The sequence below is a fragment of the Coturnix japonica genome, chromosome 19 (assembly GCF_001577835.2).
Source record: "Coturnix japonica isolate 7356 chromosome 19, Coturnix japonica 2.1, whole genome shotgun sequence".
Classification (NCBI taxonomy): domain Eukaryota; kingdom Metazoa; phylum Chordata; class Aves; order Galliformes; family Phasianidae; genus Coturnix; species Coturnix japonica.
The window spans coordinates 2,502,699-2,519,203 of NC_029534.1; the positions used below are offsets into that span (position 1 = coordinate 2,502,699).

General features: G+C 41.4%; 1 protein-coding gene and 1 long non-coding RNA gene across 5 annotated transcripts; one reads left to right on the forward strand and one right to left on the reverse strand.

Annotated features, from left to right (window-relative positions):
* Positions 1-2: 2 nt before the first annotated feature.
* Positions 3-13,613, forward strand: LOC107322537. Of its 2 annotated transcripts, XR_004309336.1 has the most exons (5): positions 3-92; positions 307-415; positions 2,389-2,536; positions 5,982-6,033; positions 13,140-13,613. It is a non-coding gene; the product is annotated as an uncharacterized LOC107322537 (long non-coding RNA). The 2 variants fall into 2 exon arrangements; XR_001558980.2 differs by lacking the exon at positions 3-92 and having other exon boundaries at positions 99-415.
* On the reverse strand, positions 11,970-14,542 carry IFT22 (intraflagellar transport 22). 3 transcript variants are annotated; one of them, XM_015880657.2, is made up of 5 exons: positions 14,443-14,542; positions 14,103-14,182; positions 13,938-14,027; positions 13,016-13,218; positions 11,970-12,601 (listed from the first exon to the last, which is right to left on the reverse strand). In XM_015880657.2, the coding sequence occupies exons 1-5, from the start codon at positions 14,479-14,481 to the stop codon at positions 12,453-12,455; spliced, it is 561 nt and encodes a 186-aa protein (XP_015736143.1). In that variant the 5' UTR covers positions 14,482-14,542; the 3' UTR covers positions 11,970-12,452. The 3 variants fall into 3 exon arrangements, with proteins under 3 accessions (XP_015736143.1, XP_015736145.1, XP_015736144.1); XM_015880659.2 differs by lacking the exon at positions 14,103-14,182 and adding an exon at positions 13,309-13,402 and having other exon boundaries at positions 14,443-14,499; XM_015880658.2 differs by lacking the exon at positions 14,443-14,542 and adding an exon at positions 13,309-13,402 and having other exon boundaries at positions 14,103-14,188.
* Between the last annotated feature and the right edge of the window lie 1,963 nt (positions 14,543-16,505).

Genomic DNA, 16,505 nt, shown 5'->3' on the forward strand with positions numbered 1-16,505 from the left:
TCCGCCTCCTCCGCCTCATCCTGACAGCGGCGGCCGGCGGCGGGAGGAGGAGGAGGAGGAGGAGGAGGAGGAGCGCCGCGCAGGCGCCCACGGTGAGAGCACGGAAGCGCCCCGCGATCAGCGGCTTCTCCACAGTCAGGCCCCGCTGCACGGCCGGTCCGTGCCGCCCGTGGGCCTATGGGCCGGGCCGAGACAAGCCCTTACCCTGCGGGACGGCCCTGGGTCGGCTCGTATAAACGTGTGGTTGTAGGTGTTGGTACTCGTGGAAGTGACACCCACAAAATACCCTTCTGCTGTTTGGTACAGGTGTGATCTGGCTGGGCAGCAAAGCAGCCTGTCCCCTTCCAGGACCCACCAGGAGCCCCAGTTCAGTCTGTGCTGGTGGAGGAGGCTGTAAATCCTTCCATCTGAGCAGGTAAATAAATGTGTGATCTACTTTTTAAACACCGAAGAGCTGTACAGTCTTCGGGGGCATATAAAATAACTGAGAACAACACTGGAATGGATACAGTGTTACCAAGTCTTGTCAGGGGCAGGATCCTTCTCTCCTGGTTGGCTTTTCTTGGGGCTCAGAAACACAGAATTATTAAGGTTAGAAGAGACCTCTAAGACCATCTAATTCAACCATCTACCTACCATCAATATTGCCCACTAAACCACATCCCTCAGCATCACATCTCTGTGTTTCTTCAACACCTCCAGGGATAGTGACTCCAGCACCTTCCTGGGCAGCTGTGCCTTTGCATCACTTCTCTTTCTGACAAGAACTTTATTCTAATATCGAACCTGAACCTTCCCTGGTGCAAAATGAGGCCATTCCCTTTTGTCCTTTTGCTGGGAGGAGCTACAACCTCCTTTCAGGGAGCCGCAGAGAGCAAATCTAAAACCATTTTTAAACGGAGTCTCACAGGACTTTGTCCTGACCCCTCACTTGTGGCCACATTTCTTTAGGCCTTGCTATCAAACTGTGGCAAGACAAATTTTCTCAGTTTTTTACTTAAGCAAATAAATAGCTTAAGTAAGAAAGTATTCAGAGTTTCCCAGTTTTTAAACATTTATTTTCCTCTTGTTGAGATTGATGGGTCATTAGCATTAAGTATTAGTTCTGCAGATATGAGTGTTTGTAGACTTTTGTCCTTTAGTGCAAAGCTTTTGAAGATAATTTACATTCATTTAAGTATTACCATAAAGTGGTTGGTTGAAAATCCCAAACCAGTTATGCTCTTTGCTTCAAAAGTTGTTCTGCAATGCAAGGAATTCAGTCTGGAATTATTTGCAATGGTAACTTCTTAGTAAACCCTAGAAGAGTTTATGTGTTTAAAAACCTTTTCAATTGAAAAATTATGTTACCCCATTGATTGTTTAAAGGATTCCATGTGGTACAGTTCTTTGAATATATGGGAAGCAAATGAAGCCAATAAAGAAAATTTGGCAGGCAAAAATTGAAGTGCTTGCATTGGCTCTAGATCTAGATATCTGAACATTAATGATCTCATTGGAGAGATGTCTATATTAAGATTCAAAAGCTTTCTGGGTTCCCAAGGGCAAGCTCATTGAATACTGTGATGCACCATGAAACTAAACCATTTTTCTTATTGCAAAATAACCAAGAAATCAGAAACTCATTACGTGTGCATAACAAAGGACACATTAAGAGGAATAGTCTTGTGGGTAACCTTGCTCAGCAATACTTCACTGGAATTGTCATTGCAGGGAGGCCCAAAACAAACCTGCTTTGTACTTAGATGTTGTTTGGTTGAAAGATCTAAAAATATGCCATAACACATTCAGACTCACAATATCTATATTAGCAACGCTATCTGCATCTGTCTGCAGATGTACAGAGAAGGATGCAGTGGGGTTCAGCCAACCTTCCCATAGTGGTTTCAGTTTCTAGTGCTGTGTAGCCTGCTCAGCCCTTGCATTAGGGAGAACTATTACTTAGCCATGCTTAGCCTGAGCTCAGCTGCCTTCATCAGTGATTTAAGCAGAGATGCAGGATTTCATATTGCAGTAGTTGAAGTGTGAACCATATAGCCCCTCCTGCCAGCAGCAGCATCTCATTTATTCAGCTTCCTATTCTTGAGAAGACCAGTTCATTAACAACAACGAGATGAGCAATATCAGATCTTCAGGATTGGGCCATTTATCCCATTTTCTCCCTCTGAGGCATAAGCAGATCAGATATCCTATAAATTCTAAAGACTACATTTTCTACTTGCCAAGAAAAGGAGGGAATGTTACAAGTACCATAAAATTCATTGTCCCATGTGCATTGTATTAAATGGTGTGATCAAAAGATTTCTGTATTAAGACTTCAATGGCAGTGCTTGCTTTGGAGAGTTTTATTAATCCAACCACTGTTAACTCTCACTATGTCCCTTTTAGAACATACCTTCTGAAGATTTTAAATCATGATAGCCAACAAGACTGAGCAGACTTTGAAGAAACAGCAGACCATGCGAGCTGAAGAGTTGCAATAGGTTTTCAGAGAACCGAATCCTTGCACATCCTTCAGCTGAAGAGTTTGGTCCAGGTGGGATTCCTGTATGCTCCAAAAATGTACCTGGAGTCCTCCTTCCAAGCTGGGCTCTTCAGTGTTTCCTGAGCCTTTTCTGAGGCTCTGCTCATGCTCACTTGACTAGAGACCCAAATACTTGTCAGTACAAACTTAAATCACACATATTTGATATAGGACAGTAGATGGACACAGCCGGTCCAACAGTATCACACCAATACCATCCCATTGTAATTAATACTTTTATTCTGTTTTCCCTGATCTCTCTTCAATGCCACAATGGCTTCTCTACTTGCCAAGACTGGCAAGGTTTTTGTGTACCTTTTATTTTAGCAGTATGTATTTTCCAAAGCTGTATCACTTCGATGCAGACACACAAAATAATTTGTACTCTTATTACACTTTTCACTGGAGATGGAGCATTTTAGTCCAGCCAGAAGAGAGAATCATCTCAGGTTTACAGACTGGGAAGCTAAGACCCAGAGAGATAGCATGATTTGCTCAGGAATACACAGAAATTCAGCACAGCAGGATAAAATAAAGAATGTGTATCTCATACCCCCCATAGCTCCCTTTTTTCCTTTTTGGCCATAAAATGTATTTCTCTCCTTTATGTATTCATTACGTGTTTAAAAATATCAAAAGGCTTCTGACCTCTGTTGAAAAATAGCTGAAGACTATTATAAAAGCAGTTAAAGAGATTAAATGAACTCATTTCCTACAGAAACTCAGTTTGATTCTGTCAAAAACGTCTGCTGCTGGGATACACTTTCTTGCCTCACTCTTTCACCATTCATACAGAATTAAGAAGCTCTCCTCTCCTCTGAGACCACAGGAGGTTTCACATTATGCCGTTAACCTCCTTCAGATCATTTCCTCCATGCAAAATCCAAGTTACATTTACATGCAGACATGATGTCACTTAGCCCACTGTATGCCACTTAAACCTCTCTTGTTGCTATGGAGAACACTGATAAGGAGCCAATTAGCAAATAAAATATTTGAGGAGGAATGTGAAAACCACTACTTGGTGGATTTGTGTGTAATCAGCAGTGACACTTTCTTTGGCATTTGTCCTTACCTAGCTGAGCTTCTTCCACTGCATTTTAAGCTACATTCTGTGCAGTCAAAACATGCTCTTCCCACTGGATTTTGAGGCTTAGACATGTATCTTTATCTGACCCTGGGGAATTTGGGCAATTCTCAGTAGAAGAGGGAGCTTGCTTGTTTTTAAAGCTGGCATGAAAGTGCAAAGAGCACCATCCAGTGTTTAATCAAAGTAAATACAGGAAAATTCAATGACTGATACAAAGGCTCATCTCACATTTGAGCTACGCTCGGTGGGGCCAGTGAAGATCTTAACAAAAAGAGGCTACAGTCAGTTAGAGAAGAGACTTCTGAAGGAAGACCAGCAAAGTTGTCAACCTGACATGAAAACACAAGACACCTGGAAGGTCACATCTTCTAAAGAAGAGCTGGATTTTTTGATGACCTAGGGAGCAAAGGACACAAGCAGAAGCAGATGGAGGTAGAGATAGATGGGAGTTGGGCAAGAATAGGTGCAAATTCAATTTATCAAAGGAACGTGCTACGGCAGAGAGAGAAAATCGGGTCAGATCCTTATGCTGTAATCCTTTCTCTTAGCGAACTGAGCAAAAAGAGGCTGGAAAGTTGCACTGGCAGTTGAGAAAGTAAGGGAGAAGTGACTTCAGCTGTCCCTGCTCAGTCTCAACAGCTTTGCATATAGCTTCACAAATGTGGGTAGCCCTGTGTGTTAAGAAGAAAAATGATAGAAAGATTTTGCACACAAGAGTACAGTGAGCTGTAGTTCTTATCACATAAGGCTGTAGGTCATGGAGGAGGGGTTGACAGGACAAGGGTTCTGTGAGGCTAAAAATGGTCAGAAATCCATTTAATTAATATCTGCAATGAAGTGATGCCCAAATAAATGTCTAAGTAAAAGTGCGCATCTTCTTTATGGAATAAGGAATAAGAATTGTGCTATCTATTGAAGTTCTAGGTAAACAAGCAAACAATTTTTGATACATTATTAAAATGATTTTACTAATAAAAAAATGCAGAGTACTTCAGTTTGTCACAATGTTTGCAGTAACATATCACTAGTACATCCTCCTTAAAACCAGACTTTGGGCTGGCGTAAATTAGAATTGCTATAATCCAAGACAGCCCCTCCGTTGCGTTCAGGATTCCCAAGAACAACTTGCATGTGTTTGCTCTTACCCTTTTCATATTGGACTTGCAGAGAGGGACTCTTTTCTTTCATTAATATTAAGCACTGTTTTGTTTATGCCTTGTGGCAGAAGTGCCCAGATGGCGTGGTTTGAATGCTGAAAGCATGAGAAGCATTTAATGTTCTGTGGCTCTTTGTTAAAGTTGTATGAATAGAACATCTGGTATCAAATCTTGGGATAAATGAATTCCTGCAAGTATTTGGACCTGCTCTGGATCTATACCTTGTTCCAGTTCTGCATTCCCTCTCTTACTTTCCTGTTTCTAGAGCCAGTAGAGGATGGTTTACTGCCTGGTGTAACCCATTATATTCCCTTTGCTGGAGCTTGGCAATCAGTTGAGCAGAGTAAAAAAAATCACTTTGGCATCTGTGGAGTTGAAATGACAACACTGATTTAAAATGCTCCTGAAAGGCTTTTTATCTGTGCTCAAGGTGGTAGAAAAAGGAGTAGTTGCCCAGAGATTTAGAGAAGGTGCTTCCTGATACGTGTGCAGTGTAACCCTGATGGGCAGTTTTTGTCTATATAAAACTTCTCTGCCCACTGTAGGGACCTGGTGTGGATGCATCCATGCAAGATCCCCCTGCCAGGGGGAGTGAATGCTATCCCAGTGCTCAGCACTGACAGATTCTACTGCCAGTCCTGCTTTATGGGTGAGAAAAAGTCCTGCGGAGTTGAAGAGTGAGAAGGGGAAATGCAAGCTGTTGTCACATTGTATGTCTGATGCCATACAACAGATGCAAGTGCCCATAGTTAAGAAGAAATCCTCAGCAACAGTCTTCCAAATCATGAGCCACTGCTGTGCATCATAAGGAATGGCAGGCTCTTATGCTTTTTATTTCAATATATTTATATATTTTTGCATTAGAAAATGTTTAAAGAAAAGCTAAGAAAGGCTGAGTACACAGAGCTCCACTGAGTACACAGAGCTCCTGTCACCCTTCCTGAGCCTTGGCACCACACCTGGCCAGATTTTCAGATCAGTGATGTTGCAGATACCCAGAATTTACCTGACTCCTGGATCTCCGACCAAAGCCATCAAAGAGAATCAAATGGGAATTCCTAAGCTGCACTTAAAATATGATGAAGCAACTGTCTGACATGTAGCAACCAGGAAAAACAGCTCACAAGGTTATGCTATTGAGGAAATAAACTATTTTGAGTCTTGGTGTGTGTAAAGGGCTGATTTTCTTCTCTTTTTCTCCTTTTTGCAGGTTTTGTGCATCAAACAAACTTCAATGAAGTTATTCTTGCTTCGCACAAGTGGTAAGAGGAAAGAGAAGCAACTTATTCATATTTAATGCTATTTTGTGCCAGATGTTTTGCTGGTAGAGATCCATAGCTCCACAGGCACCAATTTCTTCAGGATCTGGAATGTCTGGCCCAATTTCTTTCTCATTCTGGATGGTCTATGAAAGAAACCACTTTATTTTGCAATATTGAATATTCTTGCTGGGAAGTTATAAGCAAAAACAAAATAATGAGAGACAAGGTCTCTAATAAGCTTCTTGTCACATGAGGCTCTGGTTCTGTTGAAGCATATGTGTTTGCTGACTTGCTTCCAAAAGGTTTGTTGAGTGGTGGTGATTAGTTTCTGTTGTACTGATGTTATCTCTCTGTAGTTTCATTCAATACAAGTAGTTCTGTAAACAGTGAAGTCTTTTTTCTCCTACAGATTTGTATCTTGGATTGTGTTTCCGCATGGATTCTCTGATGTTTAATGGGGATTGAGTTCAAGTTTAGCCAGTTTCTTCAATAAGGGATCAATAACCTGTCTTTTCAGCCATCTATTTTCACCAAATTTGCTGGAACTAAATATCTTCAGCACCCCCCTATTGAAGTTGAATGGGATTTACAAACAAGTTTTGGAATTATTTGTGGTGTCCAATGTAGATAAAAGAAAGTCTCATTTTCTTACAAAAACAGAACATAAAAATGCATTTTTGAAATATTTTGTCCTTGTATACTAATGCAAGGTAGAATAATACAAAGATAGTAACAGATATTCAAAAGGTTATTTATAAGGAAAGACTCACCAATATGGATGCCTTTGCTGGGACATGCTGAAGCAATCTCCACCAGGCAGCAATCTCCAAGAGATGCTGCCTTAGTGATGCTCAGCCCTTAAATGAGGTCTAGAGGAGGTGGAGTCAAGCTCCACCCCTTCCAGGAGCACAGCTAAATTACTCTCACCTGTGCTCCCACAGCTGACCTGACACCTGCCTCAGCTGATTAATCAGAGATTCAGGCTAGTTAGTTAAAGGTCCAAAGTTCAGCTTTATGTTAATCGATCTGGGTATACCCAATATTTAACTTCCATGGACAAAGGAACTGCATTGAGAGCTTGCTTGTCTTGCTACATTTTGAAGGTGTCAGCACTGTGTGCTGCAGAACTTCATGCAGCCTTAGGGAAAAAAAAAAAAAAGAAGAAAACAAGCTAAGTGTATGCTCAATGGAAAACAGATGGATTTTTCATTAGATATAACTTTTAATGATCTGCTTTATAAGTAAAGATATACCATTCTGAGTAGAAGGGCTTCCTCATAGCTTTCTGTAGGTCCCAGGATCATTATCTTAGCTACAGATAGAACTGCAAGACCCTTGTATCAGTAGGAGTTCCAGTCAGACATCTCTGCCATTATTCGACTTCCAAACACAGCAAAACACTTTGGGGGCCTTAACAGTATTTTCCCTAGGACATGTCTTTATTTAATGATGCAGAGTTGTTATGGGGCTGGCAGTTGGTTACTCGGTTACCATTTAATGTCGGGTCAGAATAAAAATCCTCCAATATTTGTTGCAAGGCAGATCTTTTGCTTCACTGAAGGACTTGTCTTCATAGTTAACCATGGTGTGGCCAGTGGTCCTACTGGCTGTGAGAGGTGACCCCAGCAGTCTAGAAAGCCTGAAGACCCTTCCTAAAAAGATGAACCCTGTGCTCTTTGCCTGTAGGTACTAAATCAGCTTTTGACAAGCAGAGAACAATGCAGTCCCAGGGTTTTAGGAACAGATGATTGCTGCCAAACCACAATAAATGCTTTTGTCTGGAACTCATGGAACAGTAACATAGCAAAGGAGGGTGTGCCCTTGTCCATTAGTCCCTCCAAGCAAATTCTCACAGACATGTTACCAGGAGTCAGATAGATTTCATGAAGCTAGTGGAGAAATAAACACTCTTTCCTTACAAAGAAGGGCAGAAATACTGTAACTCAGCAAAACAAAGGGCATTTTTTGTTCCTAAGAGTTATGCAAGAAACTGTAGTGCCCATACTCAGACAGCACTCTATAAAGTGAGACTCATGCGAGGGAATTTGTTACCTTTCTTCTACCATGAGTTTATAAAGTTGCTTTACATCCTCAGTGTATGTATAAATACAGCCTTTCTCTCCCAGCTGTTTTCCAGTTGGAGAATCAGAATCCAAGCTTCTCAAAGTCCAAAGAAGTTTGGAGCTGATGTTCTGGTTCCCTGTCACCTCCGTAGAAAATACCTGCTTAAATAATAATACTTCAAGAAGTATATAGTTATTTAAGCCTTGGTCACTCAAGGGGGAATCTTACCCTAAGTAAAAAACATACTCATTGCATTGCTCAATGCAAAAATATAAAGCCGACCCCACAATTAGCCTGACTTATAAATGTCTTAACCCCCTGAATTGCTTGGAGTAGTAGCATATGGGATCTTTTATTCACAAGTGCAGTAGTGTCTGAGTGCATGAGGAGTGCTGATTAAAGCTATTGTGAGTCCTAGAGTGCTTTTCTGGCATCTCAAGAAAAGCAAATTCTCAAAAAAAAAAAAAAAATAAAAATAAATCCTTTGAGGATTCTTTGCTGCATCAGTGAAGTATTTTAGCAGTGATGACTTCCAGAGAAGTGACAGAGGAAATACAAGTGACTTCCAAAGCAAGGTGCTTCCGCTGAGAAGCTGAGTAGTTTTAAGATCAGATTTTAAGAGGTCCTGGATGCCTCCTAAAGCTGCTTCCTCAAGCATCTGCACATCGACTCCCTTCATAATTTAAGCTGAGCATACAAAAACACAGGATGGGTAGGCACTCTTGAATGTGCTGCTCTGTGTGACTTCCTCGTAGTCACTTGGCAGTTCAGTAATAGAAATAAGAACAGAAGGTTCTTTGTGTCTGTTGTGTCCATTAGAACAATGCTGCTGAGAACAACTGAGACAAAAGGCCTGGCCTTCAAAATGTAGAGCCTGAAAGGAAAGCTTTGGGTTTTTTTTTGGTAAGGTCCAAATGTGTTTCATTCAGCTTTGCTGTTACTCCCAAAGTCTGGTTATAAACAAGTATGATATTTACCCTGGAAGCCACACATCTGGATTGCAGTGTCTGTAACTGCTTTCATTGTCATAGTAGTTTTGAGCCTCATAATATTTTGCGTGTGTAGAGAACAGCTTGTAAGAGGTAACCTGAGCCAACTCTATTTTATGATTGAAGAGCTTAAATATCTTAAATCATCAGTCTGCAAGAGAGCCACAGCCTTCAACCTTCTATGTTGGACTCCACAGCCCTAAAATTTTGCTTTTAATACCCTGTAGAATTCTTCTAACTGCTCCCTATCAAATTTCCATGCTGACTTTTTGTCCAAAGGAATGATGTACCAGCTACTTTCAGGGGAGATGAGCATGGGAGATTCATACAAAGTAAGGGTTTGAATGTACATAGATGCTGGCAGAAGGGAAAGAGAATACAAACTTCAATCTAAGGGACTGAGGTTAGCTAGAGAAGGCTATGTTTGCTTGGAAGAACTGACAGACTACATTGGTTCTCTCATTTCTCCTCTACTTCTTGGAAAGGTCATCCTAAAAGCTTTTCCAGACCTAAAGCCATGGTGGTAAGATGTCAGTGAGGAAGAGTTAAGATGCAGCATTTCTGTTGTAAATTTGCTTTTACCTTCTGCTCTTGTTACTTCTCCTCCTCCCTAAAGCTGTGGCTTGACAGCTAACTGACTTCTGCATAACTTGTGGCTGATTACCTCACGTTCCTGGTTTCCTTTGCACTTGCCTGGGTAATTCTTTGCTCTCAAAAGCAGAAATGTGGACAGAGACATAGAAGAGTCATTTATTAACCACACAGCTCCAGGCAAACAAATGAGGCTGCACACCCCAGTCTGGATAATACCGTGCTGTGGAACTGTTTGAAGCTCTGCAGATTTACTGATAGCAGTGGAAGGCCAGGTTGCAAAGCACAGAGGTAGAGATGTAACGTATGTTTGTCCACCATCTGTCATCCTCTTACCTTTCTTCTAACTGGGTGTTCCTGTGGACCTCTTTCATTAATCATTAACACATGATACTTCCGGATAAGGTCTTTCTCAGAAGCTACTGCAACACTGAGGATTAATTTTATTCATTAATTCATTAATTTTATCCATGAATTCAACCCATCTCTTCACATGACCCAGCTGTGTGCTCAGGTAGCCAAGAAGGATGGTGGTATACTGGCCTGCATGAGAAATATTGTGACCAGTAGGACCAGGAAAGTGATTGTTCCTTTATACGCAGCATCAGGTGAGACCACACCTGTAGTATTGAAACTATGTTCAGCTTTGGGCCCAAGTACAAGAAGTGTTCTGAGTTCGTAAATGGTCTGATGAAGATCACGGTTAACATTTGATATGAAACAAGGCAAAGGATAGGAAAGTTCATCATTGACTTTTCAACTCTGACATAACACAAGCACTGGTTTGAATTTCAAGTACAATTACATTTGCTGGGCTTCACAGGAGCCTTTACTAGTGCACATCAAAATACACATGTTGGGAGAAACTGAGTTTATTAAGACAGTATATTTTAAAATTGGCTCCATTGCCACACAGCTGGCAACCAGGAAAAATAAGGCAATGTGTAAAAAACTTGTTCTCTACCTAGACTGATTTTTCCAATAACTGTCTCCAATAGACCACCCTATGACACTGATTGCAAACATATAAAGCCTGGTTGTTTCAAAAGTCATAGACATAAAATGTAGATGTTGAAATGCCAGCCTCCCTCTATTTCCTTCCAACCTTTTCCTTTCATCTCTTACTGTTTATTTTACTTTTTTCTTTCACGGTACCTTTACTCTCACTGGTGTTTCCTTTCAGTACCTCTCTGTTTCTTCTCAGAATCAAGTGGAGCTTTTAGCATTAATGGCAGAATAAGAGCCAGCAGACAATGAAAAGAAGCTGGGGCAGCAAATTCTGTGAGCATACAAAGCAAAACAGAAAAGAATGATGTGGGTTACTGACACCAGCTTCACACCCTGCATGCTTGGTACCAACCAAGTTGGAATTGTAATTCTCTGAAGTAAAGCCTAGCTCAGTATGTTTTGTTATGTTAGCTTTAAAATGGTTTGAAAGATCTTCTTTTAATCCTTTGCCTCACATACCTTTGCTTTAAATAAAGAGCCCAGTAATGAACCTACCTGTTCATTGATTTTAAGCTGCTAATCAATCATTGTTAGACTACTATTGGGGATCCCACCAAGTGGACTGAATTCACAAAAGAAAGGGAATGCTGCTTATTATTGATTTGCCTTGAGGAGTTTGGGGCATTTTGAGGACATCTCTTGAGACATCTATTCTTGCCACCTTGGAAGATGGAGAAGATTTGCAGAAGAACAGGCTACTAATTACTGAGGAAAGAAAGAACTTTAAGAGTAGCAGACTGATTAACCCAGATGACTGAAAAACCCAAGCACTCAATTTTGTTGTCTTCAACTAAAATATATTAAATGGTTCTTTTTCTTTTTCTTTTTTTTTTTTTTTTTTTTTAATATTCTTTCTATAAAAGATATTAACTAAAATACAGTATTAGAGGACAAGGCTGTTTATATTATATCTATAAAACAGCTGCAGCTCAACCATAGCTGTGTGGCATGGAACATGAAATGAAATAATCTGCAAGATGTAGTGCTGTGAGTCAGATGTGGTTCTCATAAGCCACTGATGGAACACTTCACAAAGCAAGCTGCAGAACAAGGTAAGATGGGATGCTGCCCTGGTCCTCTCTACTGTAAATTGTCCCCTGGTTAAAAAGAAAAGTGTCAGTATAGATATATTCCTCTGGTTTTCATTCATCATTTCTTTGGCTATCTGAGTCCATAGTTTTTGCAAACTTCTCTCGTTGGATCTAATTAGCGTGAAACATACTACAAATTTATCACAGCTTTCCTCACTAATAATTAAGGAAGTTGATAAGACATACAAGAATGTAATTCACTTTCCCTTTGAGGGCAAAAAAAGATGCAATTTTATTATAAAGACAATTTTATTGCCTTAGTATTACATTACAAAAAATGCCTTCCACAGCAGAATACAGTAAGAACAGGGATGAATGTAAACCAAACAAAACAGAAAGTAAATCAACTATGAAACCACTTATTTCAGTACAACAGGGAACAGTAATCCAAGTTTGAAGCAGCTTTTCCTCCTCTGAAAAATGCAGCACTTATTTTCCAGCTTATTGGAGCTCCAGGAATAGGCCAAAGTAATTGCACTGCACTGAGGTTTTGATTCCTTCTTACTCAACATGACCCATATCTTGTCCCCAACGAGGGTGAGTTTGTTGCAGTAGAGGAAAAGCTGTCATGAGAAAGGCTGCAACTTTGACTTGCCAGAGTCAAAAAGTTGCAAAGGATGTTGCTAGCACGGCTTACAAAGTTAAAACAATCCTTTCTCTTTATTTTCTTCTAGTGTTATGAAATAATTGACATTTCTTCCTTCTCTCTGCTCTCATTTAATACATTTATAATGCTTCTGAAGTATTTCATAAATTCCATCCGAACATCTTCAGGATCTTCTTCTAAGTTGGAATGTATCAGTTTCAGCTTGTTCAATGGGTAAGCTTTGAATGCAAGAAAAAAATAGTTAGGCATGTTCCTAAATGCAGCACTCATGATGAATGTCATGGGACAGTTCTTGCTGAAGACATCAGCTGGAATTCAGTAGTATCTGATGTCTCATACCCCAAATGACATATAATGTGAAAACGAAATGCAGCATAGCTTGACAAACAAGAACTTGCTGCTAGTTTAAATTCCTCAAATGTTATAATTAAGACTCAAAGTATTGGCATTGGTCTCACATTCAATTAGGCATAACTGAATAATTCAGCACTGAATTGCATTTTACTACTGAATTGCTAAGAGTTTTGAATTATATCAAAATTAGAGTGGTGTTATGTTAAATATGTATTAATATATTAATACTTATAATAAGAACTTGTTTGAAAACTCTGAGCAACATTCTGTATTCTCACCTAAGGACAGATTTTCTGTGTCCTCTGCACTGCCTGGCTTGTGATGTGCAACGAGGAGACACTGGCTATCGAGCAGTGGCTGCTGCTGCACGAAACACGAGTACCACATTTCGATTTCTTTCAGGTGACTGGGCTGCTCAGGATTGAAGATTATTATTACGCCATGAGAATCCTTCATAAGAGCTGGCCAGCATGTTTCAAACCTTGAAAAAGAGGAGCATGGAAAATGGTAAGACTGATAGCTGGAAAATGGAAACATGCAGTCAAACTTGGCAAAGTTTTCTTCTCCCCACCTCAACAATGTACCTTGGTGGATGCTCCATCCCTGAAGACACTCAAGGTCAGGCTGGATGGAGCTCTGAGCACATGATGGAGCTGTGGGTGTCCCTGTTCACAGATGGCCATTAAAGGTCCCTTCAAACTCATACAATTCTATGACTTTATGATTTCAGTAGCTTTTTGTGAAAATAATGTTAGTGATCTCGCCAATATCTATGATATTCCAAATAAACCTTCTTACTTATTCCTAAAAACTAATCTGTCCAGTTCAGAACTGTAATCCCGGGAAATTAAAGGCCTCCATCATATAAATACATTATTTGAAATCCATTCATGAAATAATTTCAAACAGATAAAGGCAGGGCCTCTGCTTTGCCTCTGATTTCATTTTGAGAACCATGGACTTGTTACATTCAGTCCTTAATCAAAACTAACACAGTCAGCTGGCATCACAGAGAGGGTTACCCAGTATTAAATGCTTTACAATAGAAAGCAATACATATTCATACAGGAGTGAAGAGGTGGGAATATTCCTCATCTCCAAAAGATCATTGCTTTCAGGGTCTTATGCATGAGAACGTTGTGTATACATGATTAATATGAACTGAATAACCCAGAGGAAGTAACAGCAATGCCTGCTTACTTCTGATCACCGCTGCAGTCCCACAGCTCAAATCGACACCCAGCTCCTTTGCTGTTCCCATTTAAGTTCGGCTTCTCATACTCCAGGATCCTGTGAACACAAGCAGGTACATGATATTATCCACCACCTCCTGCAGGTCGGTTCATTCTACACTGTTGTTCTCACCTTACTCCTTGTGTCGGGACATAGCTGCCAATTCCCTCTATGCTCTCTGAAACAAAATTTGCCAACACGGATTTTCCAGACTGATACATGCAAGAAAATAAAAAGACAACCGTATGAATTCAATGCACCAAAGCCACAACGAATGGAATAACACAGGGTTGCTCCCAACACCCTGCCCTCCATTGAGATAACTGCATACAGTCCTGCCCCTCTGCCCCGTCCCACTGAGGCCCCGCCTGGGAAGTGCAGCCCTTTAGGGTCAGTCTCAGTCCCCGATGAGGATACCCAAGGGTTACATGCAGCCCTAAGGACAAGCAGCGGCCTCAGGGCTCTCCCTCACCTCGCAGGGCCCCACCAGCAACACCTTGGCCTTCAACATGGCGGCCGCCCACGCGTGGCCTAGCAACGGGAGGGAGAGAAGGGGGAGAGGGAGGGTGCGCTGCGATTGGCTGTGCTGCCGTCACGTGGTGGAAGGGCTGGGTATAAAGTAGGGCCGGCCGGGGTGATGAGGGCAGTTCAGCGTTGCCGCTGTTGTGTTGCGGTTGTAATAGTTGAGGGGGGAGCGGGTGGTCTGTGAACCCTGTAAACGTGCTTTAAATGGCAGCTAAATCAAACAAAGCAGCCCCGAGCTGCCATCTGGCACACAGCTGTGCCGCTCCGGAGCTGTTTGGTGCCCACGTACAGCCCTGCTATCAGACGAGCTTTCAAACATTGCATTTAAGTGTTCCCATAACATAAATGTTTATTACGGGTTCTAAATGTGAGTCAGGGCTGCTCTGCTCTCGGCTGGGAGCTGGTTCTGTCTGTGTGTTATTGGTTTGTGGGGGTACGTGTGTGAGTCAGGCTGAATTCACAGTGCATGGGGCAGCCTGTCCTTAATGCTCTGTGCTGCTGCGGTATTTCTCGTGTTTCAGACCCAATAAATGGGATGGGTGACCCAGAGGGAAGTGATCAAGGCAGTTCTATTAGCTGGCACATCCACAGGTACATGGAGGGAAATGTGATCTAAAGGGCTGGATTGTGGGCAGCAAATTAGAAGGAAATAATGGACTAAAAATGGGTAAAGCTGGCTGCTGGTGCAGCTGCCCAGAATGCAATAGGGATTGATTTGTAGATGAAGTATCAGATCACATCCTCCTGTGTTTGTATCAGCCACTGAACAAGGAGAGCACAGGTGTGATTTTCAGATCTATTCATGTGCTTTAGGGCTTCAGGTCGCTTTAGAAAGTAGGAATTAAGCTGCCTGTCCGCTTAGGGTGATGTTTTCAAAGCATCTTGATGTTGATGTTACAATCAGCATCTGCCTTAGGAGTTAAAGTTCCGTTAGTTACTGATCCATCGGCTGAAAACTCAATCTGTAATTGAACTGCTTCCAGGCTGTCCTGGTAATGGTCTGTATGTTTTGCATTTATGATATGGCTGCTTTTTCACCATAACGTTTTGGTAGCAAGCAAAAATGATCTCCAGATGATTCTGTGCGGACAGATCCTCCTTCTTCCTTCCAAAGCAATTGCAGGCTATTAATAATATGTTAGTAAAATGATTCTTAGCACTGGAAATGTCTGTGGGAATTCAAACAGAGATGCAGTGATTGCTCTATCATGACATGTGGTGCTTGCTGCTTGAATTGCAGATAAGAGTCTCCAAGTCAGAGGCCCCTCCAAGTCAACACATCCCAATACTCTTATTTTCTGGTTCATAGTATGTGAATCTAGAGAGGAGATTTAGCTCCGGTGGTTTTAACTCTTAAGCTAAAACTGTTTAGGATGCCTCTAATAGATGTCGCTTTTGTTACTCTGAGTTTCTGTGGAGCAACAGTAACACCTAGTGGCTAAACGTGCCAGTCCATTGCCTTCTTTTGTTCCCTCCCTTCAAGAAGTACGAGTTGGAGGGGACTTGGTGTGATTGACAGCTTTGACTTGAGAGGCCAACACTCAGCATCTCCAGGGATTTGCCATTTTCCTTTCAACCCTCCACCACGTTCTGTTTTCTATTAGAAGTGGTAGATGAAATATGAAACTCTTCCTCCCACCTCCCAGCCCCCATCGCTTTTCTGGCTCATGGAGGAGGTTGTTCCAGTCCATCTTGATCTGTAGGTGGGTGGGCTGTGAGTGGCCGGGTCTACAGCTTCCAGCTTGGAGCACTCAGATTTCTGTATAGAATCCAATATTATTTTTTCCTTTTTTTTCCCCTTCTTTTTGGTATGATTAGGATCAAGCAGATCATCCGATGGATCTTGGTGACCTTGGTACATTGGATAACGTGGTGTTAACTTGCTTGCGTTGAGGCAGACCAAACTGATCTGTTCCAAACAGCACTATTTCTAAAGATGTGGTACACAGGATTGTTTGCCATGACCTGCTGGTTTATCAGAAGGAGATCCCCTATAAGAATAGTGTTTGA

Excerpts from the sequence above, each read along its gene's own strand:
- IFT22 (XM_015880657.2), bottom strand. The coding sequence starts at position 14,481 with ATGTTGAAGGCCAAGGTGTTGCTGGTGGGGCCCTGCGAG. Across the intron at positions 14,028-14,102 it reads GTCCCGACACAAGGAGTAAG|GATCCTGGAGTATGAGAAGC; the intron begins GTGAGAACAACA and ends TTGTGTTCACAG. Across the intron at positions 13,219-13,937 it reads GACTGCAGCGGTGATCAGAA|GTTTGAAACATGCTGGCCAG; the intron begins GTAAGCAGGCAT and ends CTCTTTTTCAAG.